The sequence below is a fragment of the Coffea arabica genome, chromosome 4e (assembly GCF_036785885.1).
Source record: "Coffea arabica cultivar ET-39 chromosome 4e, Coffea Arabica ET-39 HiFi, whole genome shotgun sequence".
NCBI lineage: Eukaryota > Viridiplantae > Streptophyta > Magnoliopsida > Gentianales > Rubiaceae > Coffea > Coffea arabica.
Genome location: NC_092317.1, coordinates 9,646,427 through 9,664,372, shown reverse-complemented (window position 1 = coordinate 9,664,372; position 17,946 = coordinate 9,646,427). Strand labels below are relative to the sequence as shown.

Below are 17,946 nucleotides of genomic sequence, written 5' to 3'. Positions count from 1 at the left end.
TCACTAGGTTCCCACCAAGAAATGTACAATATCCTAAAGTTGATCTACGATCTACAACAGAACCTACATAATCAGCATCAGTATATGCCTCTATGAGCAATCCTTCATTTTTCTTGAACAAAATTCCTCTACCCGGTGTCCCTTTGAAGTAGGATAGAATTCTATTAACAGCCTGCAAGTGTTTCTCTCTTGGATCATGCATAAATTGGCTTACTACACTTACAACAAATGCTATGTCCGGCCTTGTATGGGACAAGTATATCAGTTTCCCAACCAACCGCTGATATCTTCCCTTATCTACTGTGCTATCATCCTTCTCTTCATTCAATCTCAAGTTAGGCTCAATGGGTGTGCTTGCTGCCTTGCATCCAAGATTGCCTGTTTCTTTAAGTAAGTCTAAGACATACTTTTGTTGGGAAACAAAGACGCCTTTACTTGAGTATGCCACCTCGATGCCTAAAAAATACTTCAGCCTCCCTAGTTCTTTAATTTCAAATTCCTTTGCTAAGCACTTTTTGAGTGTTTCTCTTTCAATTGGATCATTCCCGGTGATGATGATGTCATCTACATATACAAGTAGAGCTGTAACACCTCCTTTTGAATGTTTTATGAACAAAGTATGATTTCCTTGACTTTGTTTGTATTGCATTGCTAGCATCACTTTAGTAAATCTTCCGAACCAAGCCCTTGGCGATTGTTTTAATCCATATAAAGTTTTCTTTAACCAGCACACTTTCTTTTCAAAAAACATTTCATTGAAATCTGGTAGAGGTTCCATATACACCTCTTCTTCTAAATCCCCATGTAAGAACGCATTCTTAACATCAAATTGCTGTAAACACCAACCAAAGTTAGCGGCTAAAGACAAAAGAACACGCACAGTATTCATTTTTGCAACGGGTGCAAAGGTCTCTTGGTAATCTATCCTATATGTCTGTGTATATCCTTTTGCGACCAACCGAACTTTATGCCTTTCTAATGAACCATCAGCTCTATATTTCAAAGTAAACACCCATTTATACCCCACTGTTTTCTTTCCTTTAGACAGGTTTACAATTTCCCAAGTCTTATTTCTCTCTAGGGCATTCATCTCCTCTTTCATAGCATGTAACCAGTTCTTATTTCTAAGTGTCTCTTGTAGTGTTTGTGGGATTGAAATGGAGTTGATGGTGGTAAGGAAAGTTTTATGTTGTGGAGAGAGTCTATGGAAATACACGAAATTTGAGATTGGATGCTTAGTGCATTCTCGTGTTCTTTTTCGAACAGCAATAGGCAGGTCTAAATTATTAAATTCACAAGGAGCAGAGTCAGATTGAACACACAAAGGAACAGAATTTTCAGTACCTGATTGTGGTTCAGATTCTTGGATTTGCACAGGTTCAGAAATATGAACTTTCTTCCTTGAGTAGACCTTGAGTGGTGTAATTGGATTTAAACCAGATTTTTCCTCAGCTCCAAGATCAGGTTCAATTTCTTTACTGGCATGTTCAACTTCAAATTCAGGTTCAGGTTCACTGCTAGTATGTTCTCCTTTAGAATTTGGTGTATGGTCAGGATTGAAAGACTTTAAGTTTAGTGTAGGACTTTGAAGATCAAGGAGAAATTCCTTATCTTCCCAAGAACTCTCCTGAGGATGAGGATTGTTACTTTGAGAGTAAGGTTCATTACTCTCCCCCTGGGGATGAAGATTGTTACTTTGAGAGTAAGGTTCATTTTCAACAAATGTGACATTCATGGAGGTAAAAAAAAATTTTGAAGGTGGATGATAACACTTATATCCTTTCTTTGTGTTTGAGTATCCCACAAAAATATATTTTAAAGCTCTTGGATCAAGTTTCCCTATTTGGTGTGCATGAACATGTACAAAAGCAACACAACCAAACACTTTTGGTGACAATGTGCAAGAGACATTAAAATCAGGGCATAAAACAGAAAGAGCAGCAATGGGACTTTGATTATTTAGTACTTTTGAAGGTACTCTATTTATCAAATGTGCAGCAGTTAAAACAGCCTTCCCCCAAAAAGTTTTTGGAACTTTATATTGAAACAAAATTGCTCGAGTCACATTGAGTAAATGTCTATTTTTTCGTTCAGCAATCCCATTTTGTTGGGGTGTATTTACACAAGATGACTCATGTATTATACCCTCTTTTTGGAAAAAAAGATGAGAGAATTTGATTAAAATAGTCTCTTGCATTATCAGATCTTACTCTTTTAATCAAACTTCCAAATTGTGTACAAATCATTTTATGAAACATTGGAAAAATACTGCTTACTTCTGATTTTTCTTTCATAAGAAATAACCGAGTAGTTCTAGTACAATCATCAATGAATATGACAAACCATTTTGCTCCAGAAATACTAGAAATTCTACAAGGCCCTCAAATATCAGTATGTATCAAAGAGAAAGGTCTAGTAGATCTTGTATTACTCAATGGAAATGATTGTCTATGATGTTTAGCAATTTTACATGTATCATAATGAAAACTACTAACATCTTCATTCTTGAAAAGTGAAGGAAACATGCTTTTAAGTAAAATAAAAGATGGATGACCAAGACGGAAATGATGAAGCCAAATTTCAGATTTATTATTTGAGGAGCAGGTGAGGGATAACTGATATTTGTTCTTCTTGTTGCCACTCATCTCCTCAAGGTAATAAAGCCCATCATTCACCTTAGCAAGTCCAATCGTCCTCCCCGTAACCAAATCCTGAAAAACACAGTGAGTATAATAGAAAATTACTCTACAGTTCAGATCTTTGGTAATTTGATGGATAGATATGAGATTGGAGGATAATTTTGGGACATGCAACACATTATTTAGGGACAAAGAATTTGATAGATTTACTGTCCCTTGGCCTGCAACAGTTATAGGAGATCCATCCACAACAGTAATTTTTCTATTTTCAGGACATGGGTTGTATGTTCTAAATCTGATTGGGTTGTGAGTCATATGGTCAGTAGCTCTTGAGTCGATGACCCAAGAGCCTAGAGAAGGCATGCTTGAGGCACTTAAAGCATAAGAGTTAAGGTACTTACCTGATTGAGCCAATGAACACGTACTAGAGGACTTTTCAAGGGAATTTAGGAGGTTTCTTAGCTTTTCGATTTCTTCTTTCTTGAATTCTCCCATACCAGCCTGGTTGGATTTTTCTTGTGTTTGGTCTTCTCCAACAGTTAAGTGGACTTTTCCCCCTTTGAATCCTACTTTACGACTAAGGACTTGTTCTTTTCCATGGAGTTTGAAGCAATCATCTCGCGTATGGCGTGATTTTTTGCAGTACGTGCACCAAATTGTGTCTTTATTTGACTTTGTAGAAATCATTGTCGAGCCTTATAATGTTTTAGGCTCTAACATGACTTCTCGCCTATTCTCTTCAACTCGAATCAATGATATTGTCTCATTCAGAGATGATAATCTTTCCTTCCCCAATATCTGGACTCTGACTTGATCAAATTCCATATTCAGACCTACAAAGAAGTCATAAACTTTATCCTTTTCGATAAAGTTTTTCAAGGTGGCTGCATCTTCACTACACAACATCCGAACACACCGATATTGGTCCAGTTCCTGTCATAGATTTTGCCGAAGATTGGCATATTGAGTAACAGAAAGGTTGCCCTGTTTAGTGGCTGAGATCTTTGTTTTGATCTCATAGATTAGGGCAGCATCCCCTGCCTTTGAATAGGTCTATCGAATAGTAATCCATATATCTTGAGCTGTTGGTAGGAACATGCAAGTATCGCTTATTTCAGGTAACATGGAGTTCCATAGCCATGACATGACCATAGAATCCTCTTCATCCTAAGCAGCGAATTTAGGATCTCTCTTTTTCGGTCCAGTTCCAAGCAAGTGGCTGATTTTGCTCTTTCATTTGAGAAATGTTTGAACAAATTGTGACCATTTCAAATAGTTTTTTCCGTTGAGCCTGTAGGCTGCCTGGATACTCTGCAAATCCCCTATTTGTGGAATATTTGAGGTCTCTTCTGATTTGGTATTGGAGTGGATTTCTGATATTTCAGTTTCAGACATGTTGGAGTTTTCAAAGAAAAATTGGCAATGAAGGCCTAATGAAAAAAAAAAATCAGCAATGAAGGCTGAAAATTGCACTTGACAATAAAGACTTGAAAAGAGAAAAGCACTCAGCAATGAAGGCTGACAAGAAGAGGTCCCAAGAGCAGAAGCTCTGATACCATAAACAAAAAGAAAAACTGAATTGTTCTGTCATATCTTTTGTTCTAGACTCTGTATAACATTTATACAAATGAAATTTGACTTTTGTCAATTCCATGAAATCTGTAATTTCCTAAAAATTAGGAGCTAATTTATTCTATCCTAAAATACATTAGGAGTAAATTATTCTATCTTAAAATAGAGCAAAAATCATGGGATATACATAGAAAAAGATATTCTAAATTTTTAACAGGGGGCGTTTGGTAAAAGGGTATCAGAATGAAGTTATGGAATAAACTCCATGATTTATGTTTGGTTCACTACTATGGGAATTGAAATTTTGGAATGATGTCTAAAAATTTGGCATTCTTCCATTACTTAGTAAGTTGGTGGGTTTTGTCCAAAACCCAAATCTTATTCCCGGTCTCTCTTCTTCCTCTCTTTTTCATCATCTCCATCGCCTTTCTCCCCTCAATTCTCTAGCTTAATTACCCCTTAAAAACAGGACAAGCTGGAGTTTTCGGCGTGGGAAGAAGAATAAAAACGAGGAATACCACACCTGTGCTACTAGAGAGGTACGCAAGTTTTCTTCTGTTTGTTTTAATAACTCTCTTGTCCCAAGTTCTCTATTCTTCAAGTCCATAAACAAGTATTCTTTGTGCCATGTGGATCTTCTTCTGCTGATTCAATCTTCCATTTCCCTTGTAGATTGCTCCTTAAAAGGTTTGTATCTCTAGTTTCTTTAGATTTTTTGCTCTTGGGAGCAGTACGCACTATGTTTTCTGTACGGTCCTGCAAATCTGCATGTTTTTCTAATTTTGTTTTCTCTTCTGATATTAGCAATCAGCAGATCTTCATGATTCTTGACCTTTAGTGCTTCTTTTTTGTGGGTTCTGCTTGTTTTTTGCTTTCTCTTCTGCTATTGACTTTTTGGGTTATATTTTCGTTGCTTGCTGTTCTTTCTCGATTTATATGCAAAATTGAGAATTCATTAGTCATGTATGTTGATTGCCTGAAGTCATTTCAAGATTCAATTTTTTCCCCTGAGAATTAAGATTTGTTCCGGGGTTTTAGAAGTTGTTATTGTTGCTATAGTTGCACTATTGTTGTAAGTCATGGGTGAATGTCGGCCCCCAACCCAATCTTGAAGCCATAAAATCGCTTGATCGAGTTCTTGTTTGCCAAAAAGTGGGCAATGCATCTATGGTCAAGATTATTGAGCTGGAGAATTGAATCCTAAAATGTCATCTTCCATTATCTGTGCTTTCCACTTTGACTAAGCTTCAGGGATTATTTTACAATGGTTTCCGAAAAGCCTTTTGACAACTTTCTACTCCCCATTGTGTAGAATGCAATAAGTAAAAAGTTAGGTTGGCACCTGTGGATTAAAGTGCCCTCCGCGTGTGGTGGAAAAAGAAGAAAACATGGTTGCTTTGTTATTGATAGAGCAAGTCCTATTACTATCCTGTCTCCTTATGAAGTATTAGTCCTTTTTACCGTTTAGCATCTTTGAAAGGATTTACCGAAAGTTGGTTGATTGCTAATCAACACTCATGCTAATTAGCGGAGTCACATTCAACTTTGAAGAATTTTTAAAAACGGCTTGAATAAATTTTCAATCTTGTCTTATAATTGCACCTGCTAAAATTTCTGAAATTTCCTATGTTTCTCTGCTTTGCTCTTCTAAATTACTAAAGTTTACAACTACCACTTAGTTTAAAAATGATGGCAAGTTTGAAATGAAGTCGAATACTAGTTGAAAATTTAGGGGTAAAAAGGGAAATTAAAAAATTTAATACTAATTGGAAGTACAAAAATTTAATTGCTGCAGCTCAAAACATGGTGAAATTTTGACTAATGATGCCACCCAATCTTGGAACAAGAACTTGACTAATGATGCCAGGAAAATCTTGGCTGATCTTGGTACCCAATTAGGTTGAAATTTTGACCCTTCATTATGCCTCGCTTGTATTGGTACTTGTAGGGAGAAATTCTTCAAAACCTTAATTAATAGAAACAACTACGTAGTCAAATCGAACTACCAAGCAATTAATGGCTCATGCCTAAATTCTTCAGATTCACACACTAAAATAAAATGGGATCAAGTGATTGTTCTCAAGTGTGCCTAGTTCGTAACTAGTTATGATGCTTGACCACCTAGATCTAATAAGTACAGAATTTCCCTGCTTTTTCTAGGTAATATTGAGGTCATACAACACAATATTCTAAAAAATTACACAAATGAGGTTGAAATTCATTTTTCTACAAGTTATTATTACTCTCCATGTATGTATCATTCTCTTGGGACATTAATCCTCTTTGGACGTGTAATTTTTTTCAATACAATTATTTATATCATAGAATTATATATTTTTTTAAATAAAATTTTACTTATATTGTAACATTCTATTGTAGATAAATGGCACGTCTTCCTATTACAAATAGAAGACGGAAGCGAATGCGCAATTTTCGAATTATGTTTGCAATGCTTATGACTTTCATTGTGGTTTTCATGATGTGGTACCATGTGACTTTGGTGTATTTGTACAATGTGAGACGTTCAATAAAATCTAAAGAAAAAAAAAGAGAGAGAATGCAATGGTTATTTAGAATCACTAGAGAAAGTGATATTCATTGTGTGAGTATACTTCGCATGGATAGACGCACATTCGGCATATTATGTGACATGGTTAGAGACTTTGGGGATTAGAGACCCACAAGAAACATGAGTTTATAAGAAATTGTTGCCATGTTTGTGTACACTTTGGCTCATCAAAAAAAAAAAAAATAGAATGATTGGCCTTACATTTTTGTGAAGTGGAGAAACAGTGAGTCGCCAATTTAATCTTTGTCTTCTAGCAGTATTAAAATTATATGAGTTGCTATTCGAGAATCCTGAGCCTATTACTGATGAGTGCACAAACGACAGATGAAAATATTTTAAGGTACTGTATATTGTAAATTGACATAAATATTTTGAATTTTAATGAAATTTTTCTTTGATTTACGACATATTTTGTTACTAGTTTGATATGTTTGGTTCTATAATAGAACTGTTATGGTGCTTTAGATGGGACTTTAATTAAAGTGACACCACCTAGTGATCAGAAGCCAATATATCGAACAAGAAAAGCAAGTATTGCGACAAATGTATTAGGAGTTTGTTCCCCAAACATGAGATTTATATATGTTTTGCCTGGCTGGGAAGGTTCTGCACATGATGGTCGTGTGCTTCGAAATGCTATCTCTAGACCTAATGGTCTTAGAGTACCACAAGGTAAATGTATCATTGGATTATCCAGTATCCTGATATGATTATCTTCAAGAAAAATTTTATTAATTTCTATGTGATTTAATCTTGAAGGTTGTTATTACTTGGTGGATGCTGGATATTGCAATGCAAAGGGATTTCTTGCCTCATTTCAAGGGCAAAGATACACCTTAATGAATTTCATGGTCGTCGACCAGAGACATCAGAAGAATTTTATAATATGAAACATTCGAAAGTGAGAAATGTGATAGAGAGATGTTTTTTACTACTAAAAGGAAGATGGAAAATTCTAGCATCACCTTCATTTTTGACAATTCGAACACAAGTACGAATTATAATGGCTTGTTGTTTATTGCATAACTTGATTCGAAAGTTCATGTCCTATGATCCACAAGAACAAATGCTATGTGAAGTATCATATAGTGAAGAGACTGAAAGTGATGTCGACGATGGAGAAATGGAGTATATAACAACTATTACACCAAGTGATGACTGGAACAATTTTAGAAACAATTTAGCTGAAAAAATGTTCACCACCTGGCGAGCTACATTTGATGGTTGATTTTTAAAGTGTATCACCCTTTAGCCAATTTAGCCACTTATGCAATCTTATTGTATTATTTGTTACAATTTCAAATTTTTTATTTACTTGTAGTTTGAATGCACTTTTGCTTCATAATTTGACAATTTCTTTCTTGAAAGTTTGTTGTAATAAATATGTAAATTTGTGAATTGATATTTACTTTTAAACTAAAGTTCATTTGTTGACATTAAGGTTTATTTTTATAATTATTTAGAATGATATTTTATGATAGGATGGAGAAAGATGAAAGCATTCGGGGATGAAAAAGAAACAAGTGTTTCTGGAATGATAATGAAGTAAAGGTATTGATTGAAGCACTACAAGAGTTAGCTTGTGATCCCTTATGGAAAACGGATGGTGGATTAAAAAACAACTACATGAATGAGTTACACAAGATAATGCTACGCAAGCTTCCTACTTTTGAAAAACAAGTTTCTCCACACTTAGAGTCAAAGGTAAAATGGTTGAAATCTAGATATCATGCAATCACTGACATGTGTAAAAAAAGTGATTGTCAATAGAATGATGTTGAAAAAAGATTCAATGTGAAAGGCAATGGTATGAAGATTGGTGTAAGGTAAAAAAACTTCTAACTATAACTTTTTAGTATTAGTAATTATTTATATTTTCAAATTTTGAAGATTTAAATTTCTACTTATTTATTTGATTACTACTTTTTAGATGCATATAGAAGCAAAAGGCCTTTGGGATGTTAAATTTCCATATTTGGATGATTTTGACATAGTGTATGGGCGAGATAGAGCTACTGGAGTTGTTGCTGAAGGTTTTGCAAATGCTGTCCAAAATATGAAAAAAGAAGTGGAAGAGGTTGCTGCCCAAGTAGACTTAACGAATGATGATAACAGTGATGATGATGATGAAGCAAATTCAGTAACACAAACAGCTTCAACAAGTACAAGAAACTCATCAAAGAAGCAAAAGAAAGCATCACCTACAATAGGAAATCCATCAAAAAAGATGAAATCAACTACAACACAGCTAACCATTGATATTCAATTTCAACAACTAACAGGACAGTTTGGATCCTTCATGGAGGGTATTGCCACTAACTTCACCACTATGGCAGCTGTCATGGCAAATGAAGATAAACGTGAACAGTTGGTTGTAAATAGAAGCAATAATTTGCCTACTGAGTTGGTCAATCTTGGATTACCAAGTGGAGACGTTTATAAAGTAGGCAACATTATAGGAGCAGATGCAACAAAGTTAAATATGTTCTTTAATCTTCTTGCTGACATGAGAAGACAATATGTCATTAATCTCCTCTATCCTTCATCTAATTTCTGAAGTGTAGCTACTTATTATGAATGTTTGGAAAAGTATGGCTAGTGAACATGGTGATAAACTCGATGGGAACTTTTTGTCTATCTTGGAACATGTGACTCTGTTCACGATCTTTTGGGTTATGCTATAAACATGTTGATCTTTTGTTTGGATTCTATGTAAATCTTCTACTTTTGATAAAATGAAATGACAAAATATTATTTATGTCATATGATTATTTCTAAGTAATTATTGATATGTTACATTATTATGCTCATGATAACTTGTAATTATATGACAAGATTATTAATAAGGTTTATGTATTTTTTCTTTTGAAACCTTTAGACAAAGTCTATTTTCAATTTTACAGGCAGGGTTAAAATTGAAAATTTATTATATTTCATTCCGAAAGAACCAACGAATCAAACATCAAGTATAGTAATGATATCCATTCTAGATACTTGAACCAAACAGATGTATTGGAATGAATGGTCTTATTGCAAATCCAGGATATCCGATTTATTGCAAATCCAGGATATCCGATTCCAAATTTGAATTCGATTCTAAGTTGCGAATCAAACATCTACTTAGTTTGTGTTGTTTGGTTTGATTTTTGAAGAGAGAAAGTAAAGGAAAGCAAGGAAGGGAGTCTAGTTATTTTGTTGAATTATGGTTTCCGTCCAAAAATAAGTGAAAAACGGAGGGAAATGAAACTAAATTTATTGAAATAATTTAAAATTTTTCAAAGGTTCAAAATTTTCCTATCTTTTCTAGTAAATTAACTCTTGGTCTGTTCCTTTCCTTTCTTCTCCTTTTTCAATCCAAACAAAAATTCAGTACTTTTTTTCTTTTCCTTCTGCATTTAATCCAAACAAGATGGATGGAAAACCACTCTACTCTACTTTTCTTTCCTTTCTTTTTCATAGGTATCCTTTCCTTTTCTTTCCCTTCCTTTCCTTCAATCCAAATACGGTCTAAGTTATCCTTGAAATTTTTTAAGGGGGAAAAAAGAAAAGGGAAAGTAAACAAATGATAAAATATTCTACTTTGACCTCAGCAGCTACAAAAGAGCACCAACTCAGGTGTACAACGCAGCAGCCAAGTCAACCCGGAGACACCGCTACACCGCCATGCCCACGAGAGCAATTCTTGATCCGGGTCGGGTTAACCAAATCAGGTGGAATCCAAACCCATCGCCATACGTCAAATTAAGGCCTCCTCAATGCCTCTCGCCGCAATTTTCCCTCCATTTCCTAGCATCAAATCATCTTGGTCGCTTGATTATCCGGAAAAATGCCCGCCCCCTGGCTGTTAAATCGGTTCTGGATTCGGTACGGACAGACGAAACCGGGTCGGGTCTTCGAAACCCGTCCATTTCAACATCGTACCGGAATCCCAATTTTCCGATACCCAATCAGACGGTTCTGGAAGCTCAGACGAGGGTCTGCACTGGGCCTACTCAAACTCGGCCACTTAATCAAGAACAAGCTTTTAAGGTTCTGGAGACAATACTTAAATCAGGTAACTAATCTAATTGAGTTGAATTTTTTAAGTTTTGTTTAATTTTTTATTGCATATGTTTATTTATGAACTCATAATTGAAGTTTCCATGTTGTTCAAATTCCTATTTGGAAATTTTTACTTACTTTACTGATTAATGGTTTGCATTGATTTGTATAGTTTTGTGCTGCAGTATTTTACTAGTATGAGATTTGGATGAACTGTTAAAGTTAAGAATGTGTTTGGTTGAGGACAAAGTTCTTTTTTTGGTGGTCCTTTTGCAGATTATGTTTTAGAATTTTCAATGGAATCGAGGTGCCAGGAAAAAAAAATGTGTTCTGAATTTCTTGAATTTGATGAGGATATTCATTTAGGAATGTTAACAAAGAGTTCTATGCTGAGTTTTGAAGGATGTGTTGTGCGAGTGATTTACTTGAAGGGCATGGTAGGAGGTTAAAGACTTAAGTTGGGATCAGGAGAGGTGGTTAAAAGGACAGGAGTGCATTTTAATTAAGATCTGCAGAACTCAATGTTGACATCTAAACTAGCTAGAGGTATTCGCTAGTTTATCTGACTATCACATTTTGAATACATTAGCACGTTAGGCACCATATTTATGCTATTTAACTGAGTTCAGCATTGTTGTGTACCATTCTGGATAGAACTACTGCTTTATGAAGAAAAACACTGCATTGATGCCTTGGAAGGAAAAATCATGTTAAATATAACGGAAAATGAGCTTGTCTTATTGTCCTTCGAGTGGTTAGACATATATGTGTAAGATGCAGATGACTTTTATCATGTAAGAAAACTTCATGGAACATATTTTCCCGGACAAAGCATTTAAATCAGTTCAATTAGAGCTCCATCTGGTTGCTTGGCTCCGCAAAAGATTGAACCTTGGATAAAAACGCTAAAGATGAACGTTTCTCATAAAATTCAGGGATTTTTAGGGATATGTAAATGTTGCATAATTCAGGGTGTGAACCAGTTAAGCGTGCAGGTTGTTTTACTTTTTCTATCAGTTCTTGCCTGTGTGTGTTTCTTTCTATTATTTTTCTTTTTCTATTCGTTTCTGGAGGGGAGGGAAGGATGGGATGGTATGGGCATGAGGGGCAAAGGAGGAGGTGTTCAACGTTGCCATGTTCAAACTACAATTTTGTTAGACCACGAGATTTATAAGTGGAAGATGACTATGGCATAATTTGACAATAGAGTGGGCTGAGGTTTAGCTGTAAAGCATGATGTTAACTCTTCCTTTGATATTTAATATCTTAGAGATACTAATAGAATCCCCAGGCTCCCACACTCGTACTTCTGGGTGCTGTGGGATTTGATCATTTATGATCCATATAGAAAGTTTCTGTAGTATGTATAAATATCTTTTCCAAACTTTTTTTAAGTTTCATGCAGCTATTCTTACTTGACAACTCTGTTTTTTTTTTGGTTGATTTTTGGAATTAAATCACAAGGTTATTGTTGAATTCAGCAAAAGGAGAACTCAAAGATGAAGAGCAAGTGTCGAGAGCACAACTTGGAGCTTTTTTTGCTGCAATGACAATTCGTGCTAATGCTTTCCCTGAACCTACCCAATGGAGCGAAGGAGAAAGGTGCGCAATGAATCATTATTGGCCACAGTTAGTGCAAGCACTACCTCCAGATATAATTTTTATTGCTGATCCTGAAGGATCAATAATGGGAGCTGGAAATTCTATTGGACCCCGATTTGGAGGCAGCATTCCTTCTGAAATGAGATTAGTCGGTGCCCTTAGGGAAGTTTTAGCTGGCGGACATCTTGGGTATGAAGAGGTTCAGGGTGTTTTAAAAGATGTTCTTCCACTAAAATTAGATGGTTCGGCATCACATAGTGTTAGTGAGTCATTGCTTTCAGCCTTCTTAATAGGCCAACGAATGAACCGGGAAACAGATCGTGAGCTGAAAGCCTACTGCCTTGCTTTTGATGATGAACTTGGTACTTGTTTCGTAATTAAGGATCAGCAGGTTAATTGTAGCTTTGTAATAATTGATCCTTGCGCCGTTCTTTTCTTCTTATGGCTGCTTATCACTGTATGATCAGGTCAACCACCAATTGCTGACGTTAAATCACTGACACATTATGGTGAACCATATGATGGAAATACACGCTTCTTCAGGAGCACTTTGTTTGTAGCTGCTGTTAGATCCTGTTATGGTGAATCTTGCTTGCTGCATGGTGTGGACTGGATGCCCCCAAAGGTAATTTTCTGCTTACTGTTATTAAGTTTTGGGGTCTTGGTACACATTTAAAATGAGGAAGGATGGTTTTCTCTCCAGAAATCTTGTGAACATTTTGTGTTTTTTCCATCCTAATCATTCTTTTCAAATATTCCATGGTAGTTATGGTCCATAAAGTGATATTTCAGCAAAAAGAAAGAAAACTAAGAAAGGTGATTGCATGTGCAAAGCGCAATATAGAAATTGAATTGATTGCCTGCTGCTCTTTTTTAAGGCTGGGATCACTGAGGAACAAATGCTGCAGTTCATGGGAGCAAACACTCATTTATCTCCATTGCAAGCTAAAATGCTTCTTGAGGTTCTTCTTCCTCCTTTTTGCTACTTCTACAGAACTTTGTATCTTGTTAGCCTTTTTGTTGCGTCATCACTTGGTTGCAACTCATTAACATTTTTCCGTGTCATTGCAGGATGGGGAGGTTGGCTTTGGTTATGTCAGTCAACGGGATACTCACCCCTCACTGTATGTGGATTTCGCCAATTGTATCTTGCAAAATTTTTTCTCGCCTTCTATTTTCTTAAATGCCATTTGTGTTTACATGTATGCCTACATTCCAAATGCTCTTTGCTTATGTCAATCAACAGGATACTCACCCCTCACTGTATGTAGACTTCACCGATTGTATCTTGCAAAACTTTTTCTTGCCTCCTTTTTTCCTGAATGCCATGTAGGTTTACATTCCAAATGCTCTTTCAATTATATATCCTCTATTTCACTGTCAATTTTGAAAGAAAATACAATGTCTGATTACGGTTGCTATCGTATGAAGGCTTTTAGTTCTCAGAGGCAATTTCATTGGTAATTTGGCTCAGGAGTTTTTCTTGGATTGATTTGATTCTGATGTTCTGACTTAATTGGTGTGGAGGCTAACAGCCTAAGCTTCCATCTCCATCTAAAGGGGTATCATTACCTCTATTGCTTTTTCTCCTTTATTTAATCTTTCGGTGACTTGCCAAATTATTTTCCACTGTGATTGCGATATTTTTCAGTATTGGTGTGAGCAGCCACTTTTCTGGCCTTGAAGCCTAGGGTCATTCGACAGATTTGAGCTGACAATCTCCTGAAGAATTTTCCTAGAAGTTGTTAGTTATGTCTCATGATGCTAAATTTGTAATGGGAAAGCATGAAAAGCGTTCTGTCTTTAGTCTTCTCATCCCTCATCTTCTAAATTTCTTCTCTTAGAGTACTCCTGTTTCTCTATATCTAAAGACGGGATATGTTTTGCTCATCCATCTAGGACCACTAATTTTGTAGATTTGCTTATTTATTAGTACCATGTCATCTTCCTAATGAGATTGCTCCCCTCCCACCCCCGATAATTCCTTAGTGATTAGTACTATGTCGTCTAGCTCATTCTGAGGCGCTGCATCTAATGGCGTATGCTTTTGTGCAGATATTCATTGGTAGGATTTCGGGAACATATAAAGAAACGGCCGCCACTGGCAACATCTGAAAAGATTCAGCAAATTGTTAGGGTAAATTCGGATTGCCTTTATTTCATGTCTCACCCAACATTTTTTTGAATGTCTATGAAGGGCAAACAAATTTCTTTTTCTTTCTTCCTCCTTGTAAGCTGAAGGGCAAAAGTTTATTTTATCCCTTGGTCATTTGCTTGATTTATATATATATATATATATATAATGTTTTGGTCCTTCCGATGTAGTAGTCTTGCCCTACAACTTCTGAATTTTTCAGATTACTGAAATTCATATCAAACTGTGCGTTGCATAATATATTTCATGTGCACATATTGAAGCTTAAACACTGTTCTACCTTCACGCGATTTATTTTGCACAAGGCATTACCTTGTTTAATATTTAGGGAAGTAAATGTCTTTTTCTGCTGAAGTTCCTGCAAATTGGCCGTCTTAGAACATATCTTGTGCAGAATATGGATACTGTGTTGTTATTTCATGGGACGAATCCATATGAGGTTATAAACATGTAGAGAGATGTCTTGTACCCGCTAAATTTAGAGTAAAAAGTTATTTGCCGTCAACATAGGTGGCATCACATAGCTTCTTTGACATGGGATTAATGATTTGACAAAGAAATTGTACAAATTTGAAAGTTGGTGATTTAGTTAAAGAACAAAGAAAGCTATGGGAAAATCAAGCAAGTCAAATGATAAAACCTGAATATGACCCGTGTAAATAAATGAAGTAGTTGTTGAGTAATAGACCAGAGATTCTTGCCCGCCATTGTGCATGTGGTTCTTATTTTATTATTGGTATATCAAGAGCCAAACTACTAGAATTGGTTGAGAATGTGGTAACCCACTGTCCCTTTTTTCTTTTCTTTGCCTCCCTTTTTTCCTTTTTTTCCTCTCTTGGGCCTGCACATTAGGCTAGGGGAAGAGAAGCAATTGTTGCCGGATTTTATCATGATGGCTATGAGGAGCCACTACTAATGCTTATGAGAAGAAGAGGTGTCCAATCTGGTTTGGTGGTTAAGGTATGCCATTAGATTCCATAGTGGTTTACTCTTTCAGCAAAGTAAAACTTGAGGATAATGTTTATTCTTCTGCAGTATGTATGCTTTATGGTTATGTACTGGAAATGTTCATCATATCATAGTTTTGGATCTCTAAATTTTCCTCTGAAATATCCACTATGTTGAGTTGTATATCTGTATACTCATATATGAACCCTTTTTTTCTTTTTCCAGTAACATTAATTGATCTGAATAGAAGCTTTAAGCACACAAGTGTTTACTATTCTGTAGATTTTCCAACGTATGAATTTTTTAAAATGTACGAGTTTGTTGCCCGCTAAACTTCATTAATAAGCTAATACAGAAGCTTTAGGTGTTCCATTGTAGACATTGTTATTTTTATTCACTTAAATAAATTTCAGGGTGAGGAAGGGGCTCTTTCAATGACAACAAAATCAAGATCAATTCATGCATCAAAGGGGCTACCTGTTAATTACTGTTCAGGCTTTCGCTCTTTGAATGTGGTATCTGCTGGTGCACTGGATGGTATGGTATACATCTCATTTTTATGTCTTACTCTGCTTTGTTCGTTCTGAAGCTTAATGAATTACGTTATTAAAAAAAAAAAAAGTTATTAACAGAATGTTTTGGTAGCAGCTAGAAAATGGACAGTGGTATACCTTCACAGGCCAAAACTGAAATATGCATTACTGTAGGTGTGTCTCGTGAAACTTTTACCATGGAGGTGAATGCCAGGGACCTCGGATTTGAGCCTAGTGATACTCCAAGGACTGATAGATCGGTAACGTTGTTTTAGACTCTCTTGTTAACTTTTTATGCTTGTCCAATTTTACATGCTTGTTTCTATTCCTGCAGTGTTGCTATGATATGTGATGCTAGGTAGAAAAAATAATTTACTTGATGTTCTTAGAAATTGGTTATACTGAAATAACCATTCTCCAGGACACTGCAATTTCAGTGATCATGATGCCGCTTCCAAGTTCTTCAAGTTCATGCAATAGTTTAAACACACTGCAGATAGTGCCTTGCCAAACTGTACACCATGACCTGAGTATATCAGGCATTTGAAAGCTAAGATATTGTCATAGATTTTGTTTGCTATGTACATCCTGCTTACTTCTGTCCTACATGATTTATGTTAGGCATGTGTTGGGAGTTAAATAGCTAGTCTAATTCTTGTAGTCAATAGCTTTATTACAAGCTTTTGTTCGGTTTTATGTTAGTTTCCCTCATTCAACTTGTATCTTCTGTGTGTTAGCTAGTTCTTGAAAGTGCGGCTTTTGGTTTTTGTAGAAAATGTTAGTATGCATTCTTATACAATCCTACTCCCTAAGAGCTGATGATCATTAATGGGCCCCTTTCTTTTCCTAATCATTATAGGTCTCGAGGAACCTGGAATTGGGGTTAGCAGCTCTGGGTGGTGAGAAAGGTCCTGCATATGATCGAATTGTCCTCAATGCTGGAATGATCGATCACTTGCTTGGTTGTGATGGTGCAGAAGATATATCGAGAGCTTTGGATAGAGCTAGAGAGGCTATCGACAGTGGCAAGGCCCTAAGTAGGCTCCTGAATTACATCAAGGTATCCAACAAAGTGAAGTAGGAGAGCCACCAAGTGTCACCTTCTTTCTTTTCCACTTTTTGTTACATGGATAATTAGAAAAAGATGAGGTAGAATTTGTTGTTGCGGCTTTTTCTGTAGAGTACAGTCGTTTTCCTCTCTGGGGTGTACATGAGTTTCAAAAATTTTGGTGGCAACTTCTAAGAACAATTACTCAACATGTAAAAAGACGTCCATTGTCCAGATATCCATGGAGATTCATGCTATTCATTGTTTGGTGCTCTAAAGTAGCTCCTGATTGTGCTTTTACTCTGACATGCTTTTAGAAGCATTTTTTTTTTTTGATCTACTGTCATCATCTACACCTACTTCTACTCATATTTTAACCTATACTAAAGGGGTGACCCAACAAAGTCACGAGGAATCGATGGGAATTAAACCACCATTAGACCATATGGATGCGAGAGGCACTCATATGGATCTAAGAGAAGCCACATTAAGTGGCAACTTTTGATGGGAGACAATGTTTGAACCCTTGACCTCCCACCTCACAAAGACACGTGGTGGCTAACTACTGTAGAGGTAATTGGTTTTTTAGAAGCATATTATGGACGGCCATTTTGAATTTTAGACATCCCAGTGAGCAAAAAGAGGAGCCAGAGGTGTAAGCGTCATGCAACAAGATTACAGTTCAAAAGATGATAGGAGTATATCTTTCAACAGTCAATATGGGTTATATTTCGAAGTAGCTGAGAATCCTTTTCGTTTCTTTCTTTAACTAATGGTACGAGGCAACTAAATTCGGTGGTTGAAGACTAATGAAACATCCATGAGAAAGAAATCTTCTG

The 17,946-nt window shown here is 36.0% G+C and overlaps 1 protein-coding gene and 1 long non-coding RNA gene across 3 annotated transcripts; both read left to right on the top strand.

Moving 5' to 3' along the window:
- The first annotated feature begins 4,597 nt into the window (after positions 1–4,597).
- On the top strand, positions 4,598–5,641 carry LOC140005712 (uncharacterized). The gene is made up of 2 exons (XR_011813280.1): positions 4,598–4,750; positions 4,884–5,641. It is a non-coding gene; the product is annotated as an uncharacterized lncRNA (long non-coding RNA).
- Positions 5,642–10,333: 4,692 nt separating this feature from the next.
- On the top strand, positions 10,334–17,364 carry LOC113742324 (uncharacterized). Of its 2 annotated transcripts, none has more exons than XR_011813610.1 (10): positions 10,334–10,834; positions 12,303–12,785; positions 12,891–13,048; positions 13,302–13,385; positions 13,495–13,547; positions 14,479–14,560; positions 15,431–15,538; positions 15,940–16,068; positions 16,234–16,319; positions 16,919–17,132. XR_011813610.1 is itself a non-coding variant. In XM_072047569.1 (10 exons), the coding sequence occupies exons 1-10, from the start codon at positions 10,444–10,446 to the stop codon at positions 17,138–17,140; spliced, it is 1,791 nt and encodes a 596-aa protein (XP_071903670.1). In that variant the 5' UTR covers positions 10,347–10,443; the 3' UTR covers positions 17,141–17,364. The 2 variants fall into 2 exon arrangements, 1 of the variants encoding a protein (XP_071903670.1); XM_072047569.1 differs by having other exon boundaries at positions 10,347–10,834; positions 15,940–16,063; positions 16,919–17,364.
- The last annotated feature ends 582 nt before the right edge of the window (positions 17,365–17,946 follow it).